Below are 26,674 nucleotides of genomic sequence, written 5' to 3'. Positions count from 1 at the left end.
CACACACACACAGGCTCGGATGTTTCAATCAGCACTAGGCCTGTCACAATAAATAATAATTTAAACAATAAATTAAAGCAAACTCAATAATTCCCATTTGCATGATTTATAATTTTTCTTTTTCTACCAAAAACTGGATATAAACGTTTCAGTTTGGTGTTTTGGTCTCAACCAGACATTTTTGTCTGAAGGATAATTTTATTTACAGATACTTAAATTTGTTGTTTCTTTTTTTATTTTATATGTTTAAAATGTCTTCCAGTTGCAATGTTAATTTTTCTTTAAAGTTTATTGACATTTGATAAGGTGTTATTGTATTATTTATGCCATTATTATATTACTTAAAAATGGCCTCAAAGCAATAATATTATTGTTTATCATAATAACTTCTGGGGCGACTTATCGTCCAGTAACATTTATTATCATGACCTGACAGCAGCTGGAGGTTTGGTCCGTCAGAAAACACGGAACTGATTCAAACATGAGATCCAGCAGTGAGAACAGACATCAGTTAGAGGAACTAAATGTGTTAATGTCCAACCAGGTAGGACTCATTACAGAGCGACACGCACAGGTCAGGGGAAACATTACGGAGCGACACACACAGGTCAGGGGAAACATTACAGAGCGACACACACAGGTCGGGGGAAACATTACAGAGCGACACACACAGGTCGGGGGAAACATTACGGAGCGACACACACAGGTCAGGGGAAACATTACGGAGCGACACACACAGGTCAGGGGAAACATTACAGAGCGACACACAGGTCGGGGGAAACATTACGGAGCGACACGCACAGGTCGGGGGAAACATTACAGAGCGACACGCACAGGTCGGGGGAAACATTACGGAGCGACACGCACAGGTCGGGGGAAACATTACGGAGCGACACGCACAGGTCGGGGGAAACATTACAGATATTTATTTTTCTGTGCCTGATTACTTGCTCTTGTACTTTTATTCACACTTTGGTTATAACTTCATATAGAATAAATATATAGATAACTAAATTAAACATATTAATAAATAAACTGTTGCTGTCTGTTGTATATGTTTAATTATTACAGATGAATCTGTTGCATTCGGACCAGAAGAAGCTTTACAGCAGAACAGTTTAATCCTCTGATCAATGGTTAAATCACGTTGATAAACTGTCAGATCAATAATCCTCCACAGATTCATTATCAGTAATCATAAACACTGACCAGGTTGGTTAATTAATGCCCAAAATATCTGCTGTCTGTTTTTATCTTCACTTTGAGTTGAGGTCAGTTTGATCTGAAGCACTGAGGCAACAAGTCTGGGAGGGTGTGAATACTTTCTCTGTGTGTTTCAGCAGGACATTAATCTATGTTGCACCCGATGTTGGCGCTTCAGAAACCAGAGCAGAGAGCGGATCTGGGATCAGATTCCCGGAACACCGGAGCAAAATTCCCTCTGGGGATGTTTCTGCTGACACGGCGCTAACTGCATTAGCAGCGCTAACTGCGCTAATGGTGCTAGCAGCGCTAACGGTCCGTCCACAGAGCGTGTTTGCTCTGTCAACACGGCCCACAGCAGGAACACAGACAAGATGGTGGACGCAGATACCGGCCTCATTGTGAGTGTGTTTAGGTGAGCAAGCAGACCCAGCGCTGACTTCATCCCCCAGGCATCCACACACACACACACACACACACACCGCTGCAGCTCCCAGCAGCTGAACTGGTCGGCCCAGTTCAACCACTGCAGTCATCAGCTGTTCAGACTGGAGGCAGCAGCTTCTAGGGAAACGTTCCAGTCGTGCTCCTCGTTGTTGTGGCGGCTCAGAGATTTAAGACGGTGGCCAATCAGATTCCTGCATGCTGCCAGGAACTACACCAGACCCAAACACAGCAGGAACTACACCAGACCCAACCACAGCAGGAACTACACCAGACCCAACCACAGCAGGAACTACACCAGACCCACCAACCACAGCAGGAACTACACCAGACCCACCAACCACAGCAGGAACTACACCAGACCCAACCAAACACAGCAGGAACTACACCAGACCCAACCAACCACAGCAGGAACTACACCAGACCCAACCAACCACAGCAGGAACTACACCAGACCCAAACACAGCAGGAACTACACCAGACCTAAACACAGCAGGAACTACACCAGACCCAACCAACCACAGCAGGAACTACACCAGACCCAAACACAGCAGGAACTACACCAGACCTATACACAGCAGGAACTACACCAGACCCAACCAACCACAGCAGGAACTACACCAGACCCAAACACAGCAGGAACTACACCAGACCTAAACACAGCAGGAACTACACCAGACCCAACCAAACACAGCAGGAACTACACCAGACCTAAGCACAGCAGGAACTACACCAGACCCAACCAAACACAGCAGGAACTACAGACCCAACCACAGCAGGAACTACACCAGACCCAACCAAACACAGCAGGAACTACACCAGACCTAAGCACAGCAGGAACTACACCAGACCCAACCAAACACAGCAGGAACTACAGACCCAACCACAGCAGGAACTACACCAGACCCAAACACAGCAGGAACTACACCAGACCCAACCACAGCAGGAACTACAGACCCAACCACACCAGGAACTACACCAGACCCAACCACAGCAGGAACTGTTTCTCCAGCCTGAGCCCATCAGCTGAACTGCAGCCTGCTGTTTCCTTCCTCAGTGTCTGAGCTAAATGAACTGCTCTATAGCTTTTTTCTGCCCTCTCAGCCGTTTTTACTGGAACCAGAGAGGAGCTGCAGGTTCTCTCTGACCAGCAGGAAACCCGTTGATGCCCCGTTTCCCTGAGTGAAATCTGTTTCTCCTCTGTAAGGCTGCTTATCTCGTCTGAATCCTCCTGAGCAGCAGATCAGAGACATCAGAGCTGCTTTGATTCGCCGGCGCTCTGCTTTACGCTGCCACCACATGACCTGCAGCTGATATGAAGGTTTATGGCTCTATGATGAGCTGATTAGATCTGAACCTGAGCCGACCTCGTCCAGGTTCTGGGCGGATCCAGGTGGAGAACCAGCAGCTTCTCAGGGATCAGATGTTTCAGTGTTTCCTAAGCTGGTCCTCCAGGCTCCTGCTTTAATACGCCTCATTCAGCTGACTGCAGTTCACTGACCACTAGTCAACTGAAATACCTGGAGCAGAAAACACCTGGTGCCTGGAGGACCAGAGCTGGGAAACACTGAGCTACAGGATGTAGCAACCAGGCCGCCTGCAGTTTGTTGCTGCAAACTTTACAGACTGGAGAGGAAACCCCTGATTTTAGACTAGAAGTCAATGCTGGGCAGCGCTAGCTAAACAGCTAGCTGTGCTAACCCTGAAGCACTAATCAAACATCCCAGTTCTGGTAGAGCTCAATGTCAATAAGGCATTTAGAATAAGCTAATGCTAATGGCTATACCACCATGGTATTTAGCATAAGCTAATGCTAATGGCTACAGCACCATGGTATTTAGCATAAGCTAATGCTAATGGCTATAGCACCATAGCATTAGCTTATGCTAAATACCAATGGCTATAGCACCATGGTATTTATCAGCAGGCTTTAGGCTCCAGGTGTCTGAGTGATGGTGGAGGTGACCTCAGGGTGGAGGTGACCTCAGGGTGGAGGTGACCTCAGGGTGGAGGTGAGGTCAGCGTCTCTCTGCTCTGACTTGGTGGAAACTGTTCTCGTTTCCGGTCCGTCTGCATTCTGACCTGTGGACCCAGATTCAGATCAGGACCAAGGAGGAACTGGTTTGGACCCGAGACCCAGAGACCCGGTCTGAGCAGAACCAGCGCCAGACTGAGGGAAGCTTAAGGTTTGGTCCTCTTTAGCGTGAATCCAGCTGATTGTTTACATTCTTCATCTTATAGAAATGTAAAATGTTTTTTGTTTGTTTGACGTTTCTTCTGTCGTTTTGCTGAATCATCATTTTTGGCTGTTTTGGTCGTTTGGTTGGCAGGAACCAAACGGAGCGTTTTATCCTGCAGCACATGAACTGAGGGCCTGGAGAGCCATCCTCATTTATCATAACTCCAGTTACTTTACTGTAAATAAACATGTTTTCTGCATCTCAGAGATTATAGGTTATTTTCTACTGTTTTATTTCTCCTGTTCTTTCTACACAAAACATTGAAGCTTAATCAAAACAAGGAATATTAAAAAAAGTAAAATAATGCAGATCTGGGAGTAACTGCTGAGATTATAGAAGAAAATCCTAATCCATACATGTTAAACAGTTTCATTAGTTTATTGACCCCATTTGGTTTTGTTCTGTTTGTCCTAAATGATGTTTAATATGTTTATTATTATTATATTTGATCTAATTGACTTATTTTATAGATGATCATCTGTTTGCCAGTCTTTAATTAGTGAATGAGCTAAAAGTAGAAAAGCAGGTATAATCCAGCAGGTATAATCCAGCAGCAGTTATCTGATGTCATAATTAGTAACATTTCTGCTCCGGCAGCTGGTCCAAACTGGATCAGAACCAAAACAAATGGGTCAGAACCAAACACAAAGTTTTGAGGTGATGATGAATAGCTGGATTAAATTATAATCTGATCCATTAATGAGCATTAATCTGACATCAGATTCAGACCAGAACCAGTACCGGTTCTGGTCTCGGCTCGGTTCTTGTTCTAACAGAACCGGCCGGTTCTCATGCTCAGGCTTCTGCAGGAATGTGATAATGAACGGTCTTCATGCCTCACACACACACACACACACACACACACACACACACACACACACACACACACACACACACACACACAGCTAAAGATAGATGCCGCGCTGCAACACCCAGACTGCTGCAGCGAGTCTCTACCCAGTGCCAGTCTGCTGTTCCCAGTCTGCTGGTCCCAGTCTGCTGGTCCCAGTCCCAGCTCTGTGTCTCTGCTTACGGGACACCGTGTTGCCTTCGTGTGCAGCAGGAAACCACAGCGTTGAGTTCAGCTGATCTGCTGGAGATCCCAGAGAACGTCTGGACGTTTAGCAGTGAAGACAATCAAACTGAAACTGGTTTCAACAAACTGGTTTCAACAAACTGGTTTCAACCAGCACCTGTTCATTCAGGCTGCAGGAGAGCGAGAGAGAGCAGGACGTTCCAGCAGAGAACAGGAAGGCTGGACAAGCCTCTGCTTGATGTTCTAATGACAGCAGCTGGAAGTCCAGCGCTAAGCTAAAGCTCCAGGTCAGCGGTGTCCAACATGCGGCTCGGGGCCCATTTGTGGCCCTCTGAAGGATGTTGTGTGGTACAAATTTTTTTTAATTTCTTCATTTATCTACAAAAACAAAATGTACAGACTTTTACTCAAAAGCAAATTTGACAGCCCAAATAAGAAAACAAACCCAAAGAGTCCTAAAAATAAAACTATTTATGTTTTGTTTTTACAGTTTGTGTTAGTAATTTATTATTTCAATAAATTAGAACAAACGTTTCAGTGAGTCTGGTTTGTCTAGAGTCAGACGCCAGTTTAAGGTGTGAACTGGGTTTGAATCTGATTGGTGAATCTCTGGCTGCAGGACCGTCAGCAGGTCTGAAGTGAGCCAACATTCCCAGTCGTTCCCTGACATTACCCAACGTTCCCTGATGTTCCCAGTCGTTCCCTGACATTCCCAGTCGTTCTCTGACATTACCCAACATTCCCTGATGTTCCCTGACATTCCCAGTCGTTCCCTGACGTTCCCAGTCGTTCCCTGACGTTCCCAGTCGTTCTCTGACATTACCCAACATTCCCTGATGTTCCCTGACATTCCCAGTCGTTCCCTGACGTTCCCAGTCGTTCCCTGACATTCCCAGTCGTTCTCTGACATTACCCAACATTCCCTGATGTTCCCTGACATTCCCAGTCGTTCCCTGACGTTCCCAGTCGTTCCCTGACGTTCCCAGTCGTTCCCTGACGTTCCCAGTCGTTCCCTGACAGAGCGAACCTTTTCCCACTAATGGAAGCCGAATGCTAACCTGTAGCGATCCAGACGCTACATGCCTCCACTGATCAGCGGCCCGTTTTGAAACCAGATCCGACGGCCGTTGTGGGAACATCCCCCTCAGAGTGTGAAGGACTCCATGAACATGTGCAAAACGCTCCAGGATTTATTCTTCACTTTACAGACAAACGTAAAAACATGGCGGATAACGACAGGAGCCGCTTAGCCTGTTCGGTTTGACACGTCTGATGTGGAATATCCTTTGTTACAGCAGCACTTTGTTAATCGGGTACCGATTTATAAATGAGCTGGAAGCTAAGGGTCAAAACTGCAGCCATGTTTCCACGTCATGCTACAATAACAGCGCCGTCTAGTGGCATGGAAACTGCAGCAGAATCCAGGCGAAAACTTGAAACTTTTTCTAATAAACATCAGAAAATAACCACAGCGAGTTAGAGAAGATATGATTCTGGTCTGTTCTACTGGCTGGGAGTCTGAAGATGAGACCAGTTCACCGTACTGGTTCCCAGTTCTGATTGGTTCCCAGTTCTGACTGGTTCCCAGTTCCTACTGGTCCTCCCACTCAGTCAGGTCTGGTCAGAGGCATTGAGCTGTTGCCTGATAACACTGGAACAGAATCCAAACAACATGCAGCTATAAATACACACACACACACACACACACACACACACACACACACACACACACACACACACACACTCGGACAGCTGAGATGCCAGCTGAGATTTGCCGGCTAACTTTAGAGACGCTCCGAGTCTCAGAGTCCGGACCTGGAGGGAATCGGAGCCTCACCTGCTGCTCAGGTGAACAGCAGACGGTACCGGCTGTGATCGGACCAGCAACCAGAACCAGAATCGGATCAGGATTCAGGATTAAATCTGTTGTCTCTGCTCTGATCCAGAGTGATCTGGAGTGATCCACCTGATCCTGCAGGTGATGAAACCCCACCTGAGTGGAAACGTCCCAGTGGGAAACCAGGGTGGGGCAGAAAGCAGGGTGGGGCAGAAAGCAGGGCAGTTCTCACATTCTGAGTTTCTTTCTTTCTCATGATGATGGAACAGAGAAAGAGGAGACACTGCGGTTTGGCCGAGGGTTTCCAGATTCACCTGGCTCTCTGCAGCAAGAGAACCTCAGAGAAATGGTGAAACCTCAGAGAACCTCAGAGAACCAGAGAGAAACGGTGAAGCGGTGAGACCTCAGTAAACCTCAGTAAACCTCAGGAATGTGAGGCGGGACGCAGCAGATGGATCAGAAGCTCATTCTGCGGTTGTTGCTAAGTGGAAGCAGCTGACTGCAGAGCTCACACCAAAAAACTCATCTGAACAGAAATCTGCAGATTGGATGTGAGTGAATTATTCTGCAGGAAGATGACATCACTGATGACATCACAGCGCAGCGTTGCTGTCAGAAGGAAACAAGCTGTTCTTTATCAGTCTGGATGTGATTCCATCAACATTCCAGCTGCTGGAGCTCTGAGTTCATCACAGATTATTCTGTTATGTTTCATGATTTCAGAACAGGAACCGGGTCAGCGCTCTGGGTTCTGACCGGGTTCTGATCGCTGGATGAACTGGATTACAGTTTTACTTTAATCTCACATTATTTTCACTAAAGTTTTACAGTAAAACATCTAAAATGATAAACGACTAAAAACAGAAAAATAATCATTTTCCTGCTGCAGCTGAGAAACATATTAATACATGACCAGAGGATCTGACCCTGGAGGAAACCAACAAACAACTAGAGTGGAAATATTTCCCATCTGTATCAGCCTGGTTTCAGCCAGCTGACTGGCAGTCCTCAGCAGCAGCAGATTAAACCTCATCCTGTTTCTAAGCTTCCTGCTGTTTGACAGGAAGCAACAAATATTGATTTACATCACAGAACTGATATAAAGTTGATAAATATTTTCTTCAGGATTCTTAAATATTTAATTTAACTTTTTCAAACGTGTTTTCCTTCTTTATTTAAAAAGTGAAAACTAGAAGCTGAATCTGATCAGGCTGCATCATATCAGAAATATGTCAATATTCTGATAACAGTGATTGATGTCGTCATGGCGATATTGATTCACAAACATCTGAGGTTTAAAATGTGGAGACGACGTCTCATCAATAAATTCTGCTGCTTCATTTTCCAATAATCACATGAAATATGATTAATAAAGTCCAGAAAGTTTGGAAATCTGATTTCTGGAGAAAAATGTTTCCAGAAATGGAATAAAAAAAAAACAATCCTAAAGGAATAGAAACATTAAATCAGGTGATCTGGTGAATTTAAAGTCTGTTATTTACAACATTATTATGATTTTTAGGTCTTTTAAATAATAAAAAGGTTAAAAAAATCTAGAAAAACAAACATTTTACCAGAATCAGTTTCTGCTTTTCATATAAGAAAACATAAAACGTCCATCAGAGGCAGATTACTGTCAACCAGCCAAACAGGAGCTGCTTTCAGGAGGAAGATGGAGAACCGGGTCAGAACCGGGTCAGAACCGGGTCAGAACAAGAGAACATGACTGACTGGATCCAACACATCGGATCAGAACCGGGCCATCCTCTGTCTATCAAACTTTTATTTATGAGAAATTAATGAAAATGTTTGCAGGATGTTGATTTTGTGTCTAATAAACATAAATAATGATGCATGATGATATTTTCTGAAATGTTTTCTCTGCTTTATTCTGAACAGAAATAATTATTAATATCTAATTATGGAACCTGAGTTCACTAAATCTCTGATTATTGATCCTGAAGGTATCATTTCTAACTTGTTCCGGTTCGATTGGACCCGGACCGGAGGATAACTCACCTGTCGTGGGTCGGTTCACTCGGTCCTCATGTTGTCCTCCAGCAGCAAAACAAGTAAACAATCCTGGTTCTGGTTCCGGTTGGGTTCGGGCCTGTCGTACCGGGACGGCCAGGCGGGGGGTCCGGCTCAGAATAAAACTTTATTCCCACTCCAACCGGATCTAACGGAGGATCCGGGCCGACTTTTCCCAGGTGACGTCACCGTCCGGTTCTGGAGGCCGTCAGAGGGACCGGAAGACGGAGGGCCGGGCTGAGGGAAAGTTAGGCCCGGACCTGGAGCCAGGCAGGCCGGGCGGCGAATCACGGCGGGTCCCGGGACAGAAGCGGCTGGAAGTCGGTGATCCGTCAGCGGGTCCGGCCGGGGTCCGAGGGTCCGGTCCGGTCTGACCGGGAGGGGGGCGAGTCAAGGAGAACCGGGCCCGAACTGAGGAGAAGGAGAAGCAGAGGGGAGAGAGGCTGAGAGGCTGGCCGGTGGCCTGGCCGCGCGGCGGTGAGTGCGTGAGGAGAGAGCAGGCGCGTCCCCGTGGAGCGGAGAGCCGGGCCGCTCCGCCCCGCGACAGGCTCCGCTCCGCCCCGCTACAGGCTCCGCTCCTCCCGGCTTCAGACCCGCTCCGCCCCGCGACAGACCCGCTCCGCCCCGCTACAGGCTCCGCTCCTCCCCTCTCCTCCCGGCTTCAGACCCGCTCCTCCCGGTTCCTCCTCCGGAGGGCTAACTCCCAGACCTGCTGCACTGACAGAGGTCTCACTCTGATGAAGATTCCTCCCCATCAGACTCGCACCACCATGTGATCTGGTAGAGCTCTACAGAACCACAGTAACAAGGCTGAAGCTAGGGATTTTGTTTTAAGGCATGCAAAAAGCACTTAGAATATTTTTGACACCATCTCATTCTTTGTGGAAATATTTTGCATTTTTTACATGAAAATATCTTGGATGAAGTGCTGAAGCTAGCATTTTTAAGCTACCTTTATATGAAAATAATTATTTAGCGGATGCCTTTTTCTTATCTTGCTCCCTAATCCATCTACTCTCCTTTGGAGAGGTGCTTTATGTATTTTCCCCTCTTCTTACCTCCTGTTCTTTTTTCTCATCTAAAGAAACAACAGCGCCCCCTATGGACTCAGGTACCGTCTGAGGCTGAGGCACCATGTTTTTGTTCTTGGGTGGCTGTGCTGACAAGTCACTTTCCCCCGGGGATTAAAAAAGTATATTCATTCATTCATTAATAGGATGACGAAAACTGATGGAGTGGGGCATCTGTCAGGCAGAGAACATCAAGATGGCCGCCACCCGGTGTGTGACATCAGGGTGGGGTTGGGCGGTTCTCAGGTGGTACAGAGGAACTGGACCAGAACCAGAACCAGGACCAGGACCTGTTCCAGGCTGCTCTCCTCTAGGAGACATGAAGCTCCAGGTGAACCAGAACCAGCTGAACAGAACCAGCTGAGCAGAACCTGGTAAACAGAACCTGGTCTAAACCCGGATCAAAGCTCCAGAGAGTCAGTCACATGATCTGCCTCTCTTTGTTTCTGTCAGGACAGCAGCACAGAGACGGTTCTGTGTGTGGAAAACAAGGGAGGGAGGGGTCAGGAAACACCTGGAAGTCAGGAAACACACACACACACACACACACAGCTGTAAAACAAATAAAACGTATTTCAGTTTTACCCGTTCATTTTAAAGGCTGTTGCTCCTGACCTTTGACCTCTGTGTGAGCTCCCTCTGGGCTGCATGCTGATTGGTCCTCGCAGCTCCTTGGGGCGGGGTCTGGGTTCCTGATGAAGTTTGTTTGAAACTCCCTCAGTTCACGGGGCTGCAGCTCCCCCTGCTGGTCACCAACACATTACTGCGCTGACATTATTAATCTGGATTTTATTTCTGTAAACCTCTGGATGTGATGATGTGAGGGGAATTTCAATGATCTTTCATCAGATTGACCTTTGACCTGTGGTCCAACTGGATTTTATCCATTCAAAAATTATTTTAGGAGAAAATATGTTGCTGCTTTTCTGTGACAAACTTTAGAGGAGGATTTTATGAAGTGATTTATTTTCCATTTTGTTTGAAGAAAATTAAAAGCTGCTGCTAAGTTTTTGATGCTTCCTGGATCGGATGTTTCTACCTGTTATATATCTATACCAACACCAAAGAGGAAACTACTTCATCTGGTTCTGGGCTCCTACCATCAACCCTTCACTGCCACCAGGATTTAACTCTTTCACCAGCAGGTGGCGCCTCTGAGCCATAAATAAAACTAAAGATATTCTCCAACCAGATGCTGACTGACCTTAGAGCTGAAGGAAACAGTCTCATGTCTGCTGAAGCGTTTTTCACAGGTGAAAACAGAATAATGACATTTTAACAGAGTTTGGTTTGAAGGTTCTGGTTCTGGAGGATTGTTCATGAGAAGAACCACTCTGGACTTTCTATCCATAAATATGCAAATCTTTCCTCATTTAGGTTTGCTGGGTTACCACAGTTATTTCTCTTTGTTCAGAATAATGAGACTTTCTTCAGATTCAGGACTTTACATTCATGAAATTTATATTCCCTGAAGCAGTTTTAAAAGCAAAGACGGAGATCTCAAACACATTTTAATTTTCATGGAAATTAAACCAGGAAGGTTTCCTCCACCAGTCTGATTCATCCCAGGGTCTAATTTCAAGATGTCTGAAGGTTCCTGGTTGATTTGCAGCCATGAACAGGATGGGGACGTCCAGGAAGGAGGTTCTGGGTCCCAGACAGGATCAGGTTCTGGTGTGAAACCAAAGCTAAAGAGCTTGTGGAGATGCTGATGAAGCTGGCAGGAGAGTCATCATTCATGGGAAACCAGTCATGTACCCACAGGGAAGAAGGGCCACTCAGAGAAGAAGAAGCCATTGGTGCAAAATCATCTAAGACCCCAGATTAGAGCCTGCAAACGAACTCCGGTACAAAAACCTGAGATTCTGGAGGAATCCCGTCCCAACTGCATGTTTTGGGTTTGCTTTAGTTCAGGAGGAACTGGTGCACTTCACAAAATAGATGGCACCATGAGAAAACAAGGTTATGCAGAAATATTAAAGCAACATTGCAACACATCAGTGAGGAAGTTGAATCTTGGACAGACGGTTGTCCAGGTGGACAATGTCCCCCAGCAGATTAGTTAGGAAGTGATTTAAGGACAACAAAGTGACAGTGAGCATCACAAAGATCTCACTTCTACTGAGAATGTGGAGCCAAAACGATATGGGCTAATTAGCTTAGCAGGCCAAGTATTTAGTAAACATTTAGCTTAAAGCTAAATATTTCAAAGCTGTGTTTTGTAAATCTCTTGATAAACTGCTGCTTCAGTCAAATATTTATCATCATTTCTTTCCCTCTTCTTGTTCAACATCTCAGCTTTAAACACAGGACGAGCCGTTAAAGGCGATCCAGACGTTTTCCAGCGGCTACAGCAGCAGCGATGGATCAGAACCGAAGGATTCTCACCAGCAGAAGTTTAAATGTGTTGATCCTGCGCTGTGTCCTGAAACAACAGCTGGTCTGAAGCCTCTGCATTCAAATAGCTGAAAATAGCAGAACAGGCCTTTTCTCATCACATATTGGAACCAGCTTTTACTTTGGTAGCCCACTTCCGCAAATCGGCTAGTGAATTTACGGATTAGCTCAATATTTAGCGGTGAGCTAGCTACATACTTCGCTTTAAAATGAACATTTAGTTAGCCCAGAGCTAATCAGAACTAAATGTTTACCAACGAAGTATGTAGCTCAGAGGTAAATAGTTAGCTTGTTTTCTTAGGAGCTAATAGCTTCTAAGCTTGATAATTAAATATTTAGTTTGAAACATTTGCAAAGTAATGAATAACATGGTGAAAATACGACTTTGGAAAGTGAATCTTTATGTTTTTCCTCCTCTGACAGGCTGAATAACCCAAATAACTCTTCTTAGTTTGGATTTAACTTTACAGTGTGGCACCCATACAATGGTGTCTACAAACCTGACCCAGTTCAGCTGGTTCTGTTGGGAGGAATGGGCCAGAACTCCAGAAACCCAATACAGTCAGGCAGTTTACGAGGCAGCCCTACAAATACTGAGGAAATGGATATAAACGCTGAATGTAGAACTCAACTGAATAGTTGTTTTTAATCTCCCAAAAATGTAACATTTAGTAAATAAAATTAATATAACAGAGATAAAACAGGAAAAGTGTGATTTAATGTCTGGCGTTGAGGAATGACTGTATATAGATTTATATACAACTGGTTCAAGATGTAAATGGAGCTAAATGTGTCTGAAGTGAGCTGAATGTAAACCATTAGCATTTTAAATCAGTTCCTCAGTTGATGTTTTCAATAACAATAATTATAATTAGACATTAAATTAACATTAAACAGCAGGATACAAACAGACAGTGACAGAGTTTGTGGAAGTGAATGATTTATATAAAAATCCACATAAACACTGAGCAGAAGGGACGACACGTCCAGCTGGACCTTCATTTTCAGCTTCCTGTTTACATGGCCGTACGATATCCCAACATATTCTAAAAATAATAAAGACAGTTAAATAATGAGCAGGACATGAACCTCACGTTCAGATCCCACCCAAAAGTGTTTCAGTGCTTCACTCTGACGGCTTCATGGTTGGACGATAAACAAGGTTTAGAAATCACCAGGAGGAAACTGCTGCAGGGTTATTTCCCTGTAAACAGGTTACTGGGTGGTGCTTCAAGGTCAATGGAAACTATGAAAACCCAGGAAAAGGTTTCCTGTTCCTGTTCAGTCCAGTCAGGCCTGAAGAGGGCGCTGTAGACCTGGAGAGGATCCTGTACAACATGTTTTTACCTGAACAGCAATAATATGGAGGAAACCATGAAGGAGAACATGTGACTCCTTCAGAAGAGAACAGAACTCCTTCCTACTTCCTCTGGAATATAATCTGATCTCAACTAGAACTCAGATTAAACCCAAGATTAAAACCAGTTCTAATGACAAAGTTAAAAACTGGACAAAGAAAAAGGAAAAGTGACAGAGATAAATCTGTGGTGGTGTGACTCAAAGACCATCATCTGCAGCAGTTTCTCCTGACAGTTTTCTGGACGGATACTGAGCACATTTCAGTCAAAAGACGCATCCAAAAAGTTTCTCAGTCATTTGATTCCTCTGGTCTGTAGCAGGACATTGTGTTCTTAGCTGACTCTGCTCTGCCTCCCCTGGGTTTAAGGGTTTACCTTTGATCGACCCGCCCTTTCCAGTGGATCTTACAGAGCCACTTCTAAAAGACAGCCGTTTACTCAAGCGTAGCCGAGTGTGCTCAACGTCTTCCTTGAATTTCTTGGTGGAGTAGTAGTACAGCAGCGGGTTGACCACGCTGTTGGACGCCGCCAGGCACAGCGTTATGGCCACGGCTCTCTGCAGCAGGTTGGTGACGCCGCAGTTCCAGTGGCCGTTGATGGCGTGAAGGTGCAGGGTCCGGATCACGTGGTAGGGCAGGAAGCAGAGCAGGAAGGTCGCTATCACCATGACGAGCAGGTGCACTGAGCGCTTGTTTTTCTTCCTTAACTTCATGCGCGTTACCGGGTCCTGAGAACATTGTGGGTGTGTCAGACAGTGGATGATCTTGCTGCAACACAGGATGATGGTGAAGAACGGCAGCACAAATCCAAAAATCAACGCCACGTAGTTCATGCTGAGAATACGGGACCAAGACTTTGGAGTACCCGGCTCAAAGCAGCGAGGTATTCCATCTCTGGAAGAGTCAGAAGAGAAACTTCAGCATCCAGGGACCATCTGCTTGATCCCAGGCACAAAGACGTGTCACTGGTTTGCTGACTCTTACCTGTCTTTAACGCCGCTGCCTAGGAAGGGCACAGAGGACACGCCCACAAACAGCCAGATTCCCAGACACATCAGTAAGGTTGACCTGAAGCTTTTCGTGTACTTATGACGCAGTGGATAGACGATGGAAAACCAGCGGAGGAGGCTGAGCAGCGTGAGGAGCAGGATGCTGACAGGCAGAGAGAGCAGGGATGGAGCTGAAATATTCCCCAAACCAGAGGGAAACCTATCGCATGAGGACGACTCCTGTCCTACCTGGAGTAGAGGTTGACGTAGAAGCCGTAGACACAGAGTCTGCAGAGCCAGTCAGGAAAGGACCAGTGGCCCTTGTTCATGTAGTACGCCAGGCGCAGAGGCAGGGTGAGGGAGAAGCTGCCGTCAGACAGGGCGAGGTTCACCATGATCACATAGGCGGGCTTGTTCCTGTGGACGGAGGAGGAAGATCAGGGCAGGTGGACCAGGCTGGGGACATTCACAGCCTGACGTCTTCCTGTTGGACACTGTGACAGAGGATGACACAGAGGACGACACAGAGGGCAGAGGACGACACAGGGGACAGAGGACGACACGGGACAACACAGGGGACAGAGGACGACACAGGGGACAGAGGACGACACAGAGGACAGAGGACGACACAGGGGACAGAGGACGACACAGGGGACGACACAGAGGGCAGAGGACGACACAGGGGACAGAGGACGACACGGGACAACACAGGGGACAGAGGACGACACAGGGGACAGAGGACGACACAGGGGATAGAGGATGACACAGGGGACAGAGGACGACACAGAGGACAGAGGACGACACAGGGGACAGAGGACGACACAGGGGATAGAGGATGACACAGGGGACAGAGGACGACACAGAGGACAGAGGACGACACAGGGGACAGAGGACGACACGGGACAACACAGGGGACAGAGGACGACACAGAGGACAGAGGACGACACAGGGGACAGAGGACGACACAGGGGACAGAGGACGACACGGGACAACACAGGGGACAGAGGACGACACAGAGGATAGAGGACGACACAGAGGACAGAGGACGACACAGGGGACAGAGGACGACACAGGGGACAGAGGACGACACAGGGGACAGAGGAGAACACAGGGGACAGAGGACGACACAGGGGACAGAGGAGAACACAGAGGACAGAGGACGACACAGAGGACAGAGGACGACACAGAGGACAGAGGACGACACAGGGGACAGAGGACGACACAGGGGACAGAGGAGAACACAGAGGACAGAGGACGACACAGGGGACAGAGGAGAACACAGGGGACAGAGGACGACACAGAGGAGCAGTGAAGTTCTCCAGGTTCTCCAGGTTCTCCAGAGTCCAGACAGATCCAGGCCATGAAAACAGAGGCGCCATCAGACCAAACTGAGGGCGGACTGAGTAACGGTTCTGTTCTGGTGAGTGTTGACCCTGCGGTGACCTGAACACCTGTCCACAGTGTCACCTGCCTCTCACCTGCTGACAGACGACACACCCAGTCCAACGTTGGTCGACATGTAAATGCTCCAAAAATCCCACTGCCAAATCATTTTCCGGGTAAAGATAGTATCTACATACTGTCTGACCTCAAAGAGCCAGTTTATGGGACAGACTCAGTAAACAGAGTCTGAACAGACAGCCTGGGCTAGGAGAGCATTGAACTCTGGGGGAGCTGCAGAGATCCACAGCTCAGGTGTGAGAATCTATGAAAGGAGAACCGTCTCACTTCCACCACACAAATCTGAACTTTAGCAAAAAGAAACCAGTAGATGTTTCTCTTCTCATCCAGAAGGGTCACTGATGGGGCTGTTAGGGTCATGTGACTGAGACTGTTTCCCTCCTGATGATCCGGTCGACCCGGTTCTACTGGAACCAGAACATCTGCTCCACCCCCAGCTGCTGTGGTTCTGAGTCAAACCAACCAGTTCCCCTCCCGGCCTGTGGGGGCGCTGCACCAAGAACCACTGAAGGAAACGACACAAAAACCTCTGAAGACACTGAGAGCAACTTCCTTCTTCACCAGATGGAAACAAGATGGAGGCGTCAGATTTTAGCGGTTGGAGGATTTCTCTTTAGGCTAAAGACCAGGAGCCATTTCTGCTGCTAACGCTAGGCTAACACGTTAGCTTTGGTTGTATTTACCCAGAATGCCCTGCGCTGTAGTCCACTTCCTGCTTTTGGAACGGTCTCTGGTCCGCTGGGCGTTCACATTCAAACTGAACCAGAGTTCCCTTCAACCGAACCCAGACTGAGGTTTGGAGGACCAGAGTTAGCTTAGTGTTCACATCTCCAAAAACTGGACCGGACTTTGACTAGGCAGATGGACTGGAGTTGGATTAAAGCAGACTGAACAGGAAGGAGGGATGAAGCCTCAGACTGTGGCCATATGGAGGCTCCAACTGAGAATCTGAGGGAAGACTTGAAAACTGATGTTCAACCTGACTGAGGTTGGATGGAGTCACTTTGTGTTGAATCCAACTAAAACATTCAGGTTGTAACAAACTGTGGAAAAGTTTTACAGGACCTGGAAACTGAAAACACCTGGAAAAACCTTGAAATGACTCCAGAAATCCTGGAGATCCGGATCAGGATCCGTTTCAGGAATCATAAGAAATCTGACTGTGATTAAGGACGACTGTGGATGGTTGTAGAGCAAAGTACAGCATGTTTCTACTGATTCTATTAAAATCAGATATTTGAGTTTCAGTCCCAGGTGTTTCAACTGTGACCACCAGTTCTGGATCCTCCTGATCTGGATCTACTGATCTGGATCTGTTGATCTGGATCTACTCATCTGGATCTGCTGATCTGGATCTTTTGATCTGGATCTGCTGATCTGGATCTCCTGATCTGGATCCTCCAGATCTGGACCCTCCTGTGGATCTCTGCTGGTTCAGTCCAAACTGCCCTTCTGGCTCCTCAAAGCCTCCATTGTTCCACCCTCCATGTTCCTGAGCTTATCTCCGCTCTGATCGGCTGCTGGGATAAACTAACGGCTTCATTTCCTGGTTTTCATGCAGCGTGGTAAACAAATGACCGAGAAGCAAATAATTCCTCCAGCATCCGTCCTCAGACTGAAGCAGGAGCAGAAACTCCTGCTGCTTCAGGGAAACGTTGGCTGGACGTTTCACAGGATCTGCTGCAGGTTTTAGGGTGGAGATTCACTGATGAATCAGAAACACTCAGCATGAAACGAAACAAACATGTTTCTCTTTATGATGATTGTCTGACACAACGAGGATTCCTCCCTCATGCCACAGATTCCCATCCTCCTCCTCATCACTGCGTCCCATAAACACAGTGAAGGTGATTTCACTGTTGAATGAGGAGAAAGTAAAAGTTTTTACGCCTTTTCAGACCAATCTACTTATTTACTGGTCTGATTCAGGGACAGGTTCTCCCAGTGGTCCGTTTGAGACAACAGCAGAAAAATCCATTTACAGCAAATAAATGCTGTATTAAAGTGGATTAAAGTGGACACTGCTTAGTCCACTTTAATCCAACAGAACCACCCGGTCCGATCCCAGCTGGTTTCAAACAGGCCTCTATTCCTGACATGTTAGACGGTTTAACCAGAACCGACCCGTCAACGCCCTGATGCTGCGTTCCTGCAGCTCCTCTGTAATTAGACAGCAGTTCATCAGAACCAGGTGTGGCAGCTGAAAGGGACATTTCTTAGGAATCTCTAATTAACAGCCAGATCCAGTTAATCAAGTTTCTTTATCTACAAATTTCAGTCCATTCTGAACCGTTTAGGATTAAAGTCTGACCTGATTGGCTGAACGACCCGCTAGAGAAATCTGGGAAACATAAACCTGGAAGAAATGACATGATGTGGTGAAATGAATGGCTGAAGGAGGATAGTTCTTTTTAACAGAACCAATAAGGTTCTTTACAGAGATGCAAACAGGAAACTGTACTGGGGCTCAGCTTCCTTTATCTGGGAATGTGACAAAATCCCAAAGGTTTTCTCTACGTTCATAAATGATCCAGCAGTTGGTAGAAACATCCAAACAGAAGATTCCCTCTGTTTGTTTCAGCTCAGCTGATCCATCACCAACCAGAGCAACGGAGGTCAGGAGGTCAACGCAGGCATCTAGAGTGTTTTCCATCAGTGGAGAGGTCACGGGGTCACGGTCTGTTTCTGTTCAGGGTCGTTTGGTTTGTTGAGCCGACCTCGACTCTCCTAGAAACACTTTCAGCATCTGGTTGCTTCATGTCTCCGCTCCAGCTCTGCTGGTTTATGGTGAGCCATAAACCAGCAGAGCCATTCACAGCGCTAATGACAGTTTATACAGAGTTATTAGCGCTGTAAAAAATAATTTGTTTATGAAGATGTAAATTTTTACAGCAGCAGTTTCACGGTTTCCTTTTCATCCTGTGTGAATATTTAAATCTACCATCATTTTCTCAGGTCAGATTCCAAACAGCAACGAACAGAAACTTATGTGGCTAAAACTGTGCTAACAGCAGAGCTAATGTTTGTTTTGCTAACTCTGAAAACATTTAGTGCACTTAGCTTTCCTTAAATTAATTTCTACAGATAATTTTAATTTGTCTGTTTTGTAACAGACAACCTTGTTGACAATTTATTATGTTGTTGCTCATGTTGTCGTTGACACACAGAGTAGCATCATTACTAAATTTAACGTTTTAGCTTTAGTGGAACTAATGCTTAGTGCTTTACGGCTAGTGCAGCTAACGTTTTAGTTAGCAGCGCCACCACTGAGCAGAAACCCTTGGAGGACGGCCATCATGAGGAAAGTGTTTCAGGGCCTGACCTGCGTTTCTTCTGCTTGAAGAAGACCACCAGCGCCATGATGTTGCAGAGGAACGCCACGGGGAACACCAGGAAGTAGGTGAAGATGTAGGCGTTGTACTTGAATCCGTCGTCGTCATGGGGACAGGACCGCGTGCTGTTGATGATGTTTGAGGCGGTCGTGGTTCCGGCCAACCGTTCTGGAAAACATCCACAAACAGAAAGACTGAAACCAGAGATGATGGAGGGAAAGGTCAGGATCAGAGTTCATCCTGTCAGCATCCGTCTGAGTATTTCCTGTCTAACGGACACTAGCATGTCTAGCATGTTAGCGTCAAGCTGTTAGCATGAAGCTAACAGCTGTTAGCATGAGGGCAACAGCAGCTAACAGCTGTAACTGAAATGAAATATTTGCATTGTCCTGGATTTTTGTCCTTCTTGTCCCGGTTTGGGTTCATCTCTTCATTCCTGCTGACCAGGAATGAAGCTCCGTTCCTCGGAACGCCGTCTCAGTTTGACTCTTAGTTCCTGTTTTATTTTGGTGATCTTCCTCTGATCATCATCATCTGTCTTCTGTTTATTTAAAATTCTGCTTCTATTCTCGTTTCTCTGTCTTGTGTTTGCATTTCTAGTCACCCTTGGTTTCTTTTGTCATCATGTTAACTTTCTGTTTCTTCCTCATTCCTCCCTCTAGTCATTATTGGTCATCCTCACCTTCATCAGTGCTTTTAGTTTCAGGTTTTCCTGCAGGTCATCCTGTTTTTATCAGCTACCAGGTTAAATTTTCAGTTTGTTTTCAGACAGGGCCGGGACTTTAACATTTTAATTTAGATTAATTAATTACATAAATTTTAATGTGATTTTTTTTACATTAAAAGATTCATCAACATCCACTAACAACAGTTTTGTTGTGTTTGAGTTGTGCTAAAAGCAGTTAGCCTGTCAGTGAAGCTATTCAAGAATAGCATCTTAATGCTAACATGTAGCAGCTGATGCTAACGTCCAGATTTCTAGAGAAACTCTGGAAAGATGAACTTTGGTCCAATCTGATGGCTGAAGAACCTGGAGATTAAAAACTAAATATTTTCATTATTAAGTTCAAATGTCTGTTTATTCAATAATTCAGCAGCAAAAACAGATTTTGGAATGAAGAAGTTGATCATTTCATTGGTAGTTTAATGACAGACCCTCAAATTAACTCAAAGTTTTAACCACTAGTTTAAATAAATATTTCATTTAATGAGGAAAAAGACACAAACAATCCTGACAAGATGTGAAAAAGTTTTGACTCCCTGGTTTCAGAGACGTTTACATTCAGGAAACTGCAGAACCCGTCTGACAACATGAAGTAGGAAACTCACCGCCAGGATTAATGTTTTATCTAGTTTTAATGTCGGTTTCTGCTTGTTTCTGACTAAATAACCGTTTTATTCACACTGCAGGTTTAAGAGCAGCAGCTGGACGATTCAGATAAACTCAAATATTTACATCAGTTCAGTGGAAATAACAGAATGTTACCGACTTTAAGGCTGAATAATCTGGTGCAGCTGTGGATTATCAACTACAAACTGCAGATTAACACAATCTGGTGTTTTATTCAATGTTAATCTGGTGTTTTATTCAGTGTTAATCTGGTGTTTTATTCAGTGTTAATCTGGTGTTTTATCCAGTGTTAATCTGGTGTTTTATCCAGTGTTAATCTGGTGTTTTATCCTGTGTTAATCTGGTGTTTTATCCAGTGTTAATCTGGTGTTTTATCCAGTGTTAATCTGGTGTTTTATCCAGTGTTAATCTGGTGTTTTATCCTGTGTTAATCTGGTGTTTTATCCAGTGTTAATCTGGTGTTTTATCCAGTGTTAATCTGGTGTTTTATTCAGTGTTAATCTGGTGTTTTATCCAGTGTTAATCTGGTGTTTTATCCTGTGTTAATCTGGTGTTTTATCCAGATTAACTCTGACATTCAGAGAGGAACAGCTGAACTGTTTCAGCTCTGTTCAAGCTGCACATCCGTCTCCTTGGTAAACAAACTTCCAGCAGGGAGGGAAGCAGCAGCTTCTCCTCTGATGGTTCTGTAAACTTTGCTGCAGGTTTTAGTTCTGTTCAGGTTCTGACATGAAGGAACAGAACCAGGAACCGGTCCACATTTAGTTCTGACGGAGCAAAGATAGAGAAACTGATGAAAGATCTGGATTAGACGTGTGAACCAGGAAGTGTTAGGAAACGGCTGCTGGCGTGTCAGAATGTGTGTGTGTGTGTCTCTGTGTGTCTCTCTGTGTGTGTGTTGTTCCAGCAGACCAAACAGGTCGTCCTGCTTGAACAAGGCAGCTTTTATTAGCGCAGCATCGAGGAAAACAGACGGTTTATTCTGGACTCTGGATTTGAATGACGGTTTATCAGCTGGATTATAAAATGGAAATGAACCGTGATGCGTTCAGGTTCAGCTATAACAGACCGTGATGCGTTCAGGTTCAGCTATAACAGACCGTGATGCGTTCAGGTTCAGCCCTGACGGACCGTGATGCGTTCAGGTTCAGCCCTGACGGACCGTGATGCGTTCAGGTTCAGCTCTGGGCCTTTATTTAATAAACTCTAAGTCACAGGTGTCAGACTCCAGTCCTCTGCTGAGGCGGCGGCTGTGACCTCTGACCCCGACTCTGAGCTGTGTGTGGCGTTTAGGTAACTGACCTTTAACTGTCCAGCAGCTCAGAGGACAGAAATAAAACCAGCTGGTTGGTTTTTATATTCCTTTAAATTATTAATTAATGTGAATATCAAATTAGAACATTTTAATCTTTTATTCAAATTTTTACTTTTTTATTTTTGCTACTTTCCTATTTTAGAGCAAAATATTATTTTATTCTAGTATTTTTTAAAAAATTTTTTAAACCATTTTCTATTAAAATTTTATTTGTTAAATATGTTTAATCAAAATGTTTTGATGTGTTTGATTTAAATTTCTGCTGTTATTAATATGTTTGACCTTTGACCAAAACATGTTTTAAAATAAAGTTACTTTGAACTCAACATAATTTCTTTCTAGTGTTTATTATTAAATGGAAACATTTAAATATCAGGACGTTTTAATTCTGCTGTAAAGTTCATTATGTCTCTTTCTGAAAGTTTGAATAGATGCACAAAATATTCATAAAGCTATAATAATAATAACAATAATAACAATAATAATAATAATAATAATAATAATAATAATAATAATAATAATAATAATAATCCTCCACAGTGAATCTGCAGATAAATATTTGCTGTAGGATCTAAACATAGATAATGGTACTAGAAGTGCAGACTGTTTGAATCTCCGCAGTAAATGAACTTTCTTTCTCTCTCCGTGTTAAAAGGTTTTTATTTTTCTTTCTCACCCTCCATCCTCGCAGCGGGTTCCGCCTGCAGCTCCTTCATCCAGGCACCTGTCCGGTTCCGGTCCGGTCCGGTCATCAGTCCCGGTCCGGTCCGATCAGCAGCAGCGCTCGCAGCCCTCTGGGTGTCGGTTCGGATCCCGGGGTGAAGTGGTTCCGTGGAAGGGGCGTGTTCTGGTCGGGCGTGGATCTGCGGAGCTCCGACTCCTGGGAACTCCGGGTTTCTGTTCTTCCTGATCCAGGTTCGGGGGGTGTTCACTCATGACGTCATAGTTAACCTCAGGTTGGCGCTGGAGGCCAAAATAAAAACATTAATAATAATATTAATAACAGCAGCAGCGGTCTGGTTTCCAGCAGCCTGAGGGGAAAGAACCGGTTCACAAGAACCGGACTGAGCAGAACGACTTTCATCAAGTGATTCATTCCTTCAGTTGTTCAACATGGAAACAAACAAAGTTACATAACGGCTCATATTTACTTATTTACCCAGAAACCATGAAGAATAAACACTTAAACTGGCTGGAAACCAGCAAGACTCAGCAGGAACTGGGAGATTTCCAGTTCAACCAGTTCAACCAGTTCACCAAAGTGAACTGTTATTTTAATCTCAATAAGTGGAAAAATATTCAGAAAGCTGCTGTTTATATTCACTCTGGTTGGTTTTGGTTGAAATGAAACATTAATGAGACAAAAACAACAAAACAGAGAATCTGTCAAATATTATTATGTTTTTACTGCAGTTTTAATAAATAAATGTAACTAAAATATATAAAAATGATCAAACGTCAAATTAAATGGTAAAAAATAAATACAATATCAAACCAAATTCAAAAACAAAAATAAAAACAAATGAATAAATGATCCAGATATTTTAATAAATATCATGAAAAATAGGAATAAATACAAATAAAACAAAGATACATAAATACATTATTAACTAAATAATACAAAATGAAATGAAACAAACGGAGGTAAAACAATTACCTGTGAATAAAAAACTAAAATAAAATATAAATAATAAACAAAAAATGGAAGTAAGCATATAAAATAACCAAAGTAAAAATCAAATCTGTATAATCTATACAATAAAACCCAAAATAATTTAGAAAATTATTAGGAATTACAAAACAACTAAATAATAATAATAATAAAATAAAATACTAACATAAAATCAATAAAACATTTCAGTCCAAACCGAGCAGACAGTTCAGAGTTTAGTTTGGAAAAGTTTCATAAATGTGTCATAAATAAAACATCTGTGAAGCTTCAGGTGAGTCAGACACCTGGAGGCTGAGCGCGTCGACCAATCAGAGCTCACACAGCGAACCACGTGACCAGCAGCAGCGCAGTGGGAAAATAAAAACCACGACGTTACACCTGAGTGAAGTCGCCCCCCACCTTCTTCAAATCAGGCAAAATGGGTGTCAATCAACTCGGCTACGTTTTGCTGGTTTGTGCAGCAAAAATTTTCGTTTGCGCTGCTTTGGCTTTGAAGATATTAATGAAAGTGTAAAGGTCAAAAGGTCAACCAGCCCCCCCACTTTCTTCAAATCAGACAAAATGGGTGTCAAACAACCTGATTATTTTTGTGCTGTTTTGCTATGGCTTTGAAGATAAAAATGTAAATTTAAACTTTTTGATGTCAATGGTTTGCTTTGAAAACATTATTGAAACCTTAAATCAGGGAAGCTTCACTTATTTCATTATAACAAACTCATGATCACAATTGTTTACAAGTGACTTTTATTTATCTTGGTTATCTGGCTTTACAATTCATAGCACAGAATATTCAACAACATTCTACAATAAAAGATTAATTTGTTTAAAGAACACTACATTAAACCTTTATGTTTTATGTCACCAAGCACTGAAAGTTGCCCTTCTGATACAATAAATGGTATTTTTGGTGTTATCCATGTTGAAAGACCTTTATCAACTAACATAACGCCCTGTCATCTTAGTATTATGTTCAGAGAAAAAGAAGTGTTGATGATTGCTCTTGATCATAACATTAAGCTCAAAATGGCTGAGTAGATGCCAAGCACATGTTTGGTTTTATTCTTATTTTTTGTATTTCAAATGTACAGTTTGTCTAATAGCACCCTCTAGTGATCAGAAGCTACGATACAGGTCACCGAGATCGTTTTCAGAGGTGTTGTACCCATACACATAATATAAGAGTAGGGTAGGGTTAGACCCTATTAATCATTATTTATTTGCGTCATTATTAATCATTTTTATTTGTGTTTGTATAGTTATATGAATATGTATTGCTGTTACTAAATAATTTATTAAATAAATTATGAACGGCTGTGTGGTTTGTAAAATGCTCATAATGCATCAACATCAGAATATTCTATTCCTATTCTATTGTTTTCCCCAATAAGCATATTTAAATAGGCTGAACTATGTATCAATGGAAATAAAAAATATTTAAAAAATACAATTGTTTATAAATGTAGCTTTGATAGATGTTTGAATAAGGTTTCCAGCAACAAAAAAGTGTGTGATGATCGATTAAATACATTATGTTATGTGCCTGCCAGACACATAACGCTGAGTGGAGTGGAGTACCGCTCCAAGATGGCTGCCCTAAATCTTGTCAGCGGCAATAGGCGAGAGCGGTCCATGAGGGTCTATTCTTATATTATGTCTATGGTTGTACCTGTTCATTCTAAATAAGACCTAGTATGAAATGAATTTCTTCCAGGTTCAAATTTAATTATTCATGTTCATAGGTTAGCAACTTATAATTTAAATGAAATTCACAGTTTCACCATGAACAGGTGTTCATTGACCTTGGATGACCTCTAGAAACTTTTCTTTTAATATCTTCAAAGCCAAAGCAGCACAAACGTAGCCGAGTTGATTGACCCATTTTGTCTGATTTGAAGAAGGTGGGGGGCCAAGTTCACTCAGGTCGACGTTACTGGATCAATAATAAACAGAAACTGATCCAATCAGAGCGCAGACAGCAGGAAGACAAAATGACGTCATCAGTACAACATGGTGAGGGCATGGCGCCACCTGGTGGCGACTGAAAGTAAGAACTGCAACTTCCGGTTGATTTAGTTTTTACAAAGGGAATAATTTACCTATTGAATATATTATATATCACCGCAGATGAATTTAGGACATTAAATATTTCTCCAGGGAGACATCTGTGCAGAAATCAGCGGCTGGTTTTTGGCTTAAATAGAAAAAAAGTGAAACAAGCGAATTTTAGAAATTCAGTAAAAACTGTAAATGAGCAGGAATTCATTTTTAATTTCCTTTTTATGTTTACATGTTGAAGATTTATCTTTTTTTATGAAATAACCTCTCTAGGCTTCGGTGTTATTATTCCAGTCAGGAATCTGTTTGTCTTCAGTTTTTAATGCAAGAATCCAAAAAACAATAACCAAACTGTCACTTTTATTATTGCTTTACATTATTTAAAAGGGTAATTATAAAAACTGCTCTTATTTGGATGTTTAGGGAAAATGACCAGAAGTTTATGAATACAAATCATTTATTGTTTTATAATCTCAGAAATAACAGCAAACAGACTCACAAAATAATAAAAAATATGACAAAGAAACATCGTCCAACTATGGAGAAACAACTGGGACATTTCTGTGCAGCAGCTGAAAAATTACAGCAAATTCTCACAAATAAAAAAATAGAACAAAAGTCTAAAAATTAATAGCAAAATTTAGGCAAAACTACCATGAAAAAAGTACTTCAGTGTAGCAGGGGTGTCAAACTCAATTTCACAGAGGGCCACTTCAGCATATTGGCCCCCCTCAACGGGCCACATTGACAGTACAGATCAGGAGGGCCCAGGTTCAGTCCTCCAGACTGCAACTTTTAGATGCATCCCTGCTAAAACACCCCAGACAAAAGGTTGACTTCCCTCATTCAGTTCTGCAGAGGCTTATAATGAGTCAATGGTCCAG

At 43.7% G+C, this 26,674-nt stretch overlaps 2 protein-coding genes across 3 annotated transcripts in view; both read right to left on the bottom strand.

Moving 5' to 3' along the window:
* Nucleotides 1–9,380, bottom strand: part of kif1ca (kinesin family member 1C, a) — a 28,709-nt gene extending 19,329 nt beyond the window's left edge. For both annotated transcript variants that reach the window (XM_088015567.1, XM_014974767.2), the window contains exon 1: nucleotides 8,780–9,380. The gene's annotated coding sequence lies outside the window, so the exon portion shown is untranslated. The remainder of the gene's footprint in view (nucleotides 1–8,779) is intronic.
* Nucleotides 9,381–13,181: 3,801 nt separating this feature from the next.
* LOC106908628 (cysteinyl leukotriene receptor 2-like) lies at nucleotides 13,182–24,251 on the bottom strand. The gene is made up of 5 exons (XM_088015596.1): nucleotides 22,740–24,251; nucleotides 19,388–19,565; nucleotides 14,854–15,021; nucleotides 14,600–14,767; nucleotides 13,182–14,509 (listed from the first exon to the last, which is right to left on the bottom strand). The coding sequence occupies exons 1-5, from the start codon at nucleotides 22,813–22,815 to the stop codon at nucleotides 13,882–13,884; spliced, it is 1,218 nt and encodes a 405-aa protein (XP_087871722.1). The 5' UTR covers nucleotides 22,816–24,251; the 3' UTR covers nucleotides 13,182–13,881.
* Nucleotides 24,252–26,674: the final 2,423 nt, after the last annotated feature.

This window comes from Poecilia mexicana, unplaced genomic scaffold (assembly GCF_051168715.1).
Source record: "Poecilia mexicana isolate PSO_F unplaced genomic scaffold, ASM5116871v1 scaffold_18, whole genome shotgun sequence".
NCBI lineage: Eukaryota > Metazoa > Chordata > Actinopteri > Cyprinodontiformes > Poeciliidae > Poecilia > Poecilia mexicana.
The sequence above is the reverse complement of the archived record's forward strand: the minus strand, read 5'-3'. Positions and strand labels throughout refer to the sequence as shown.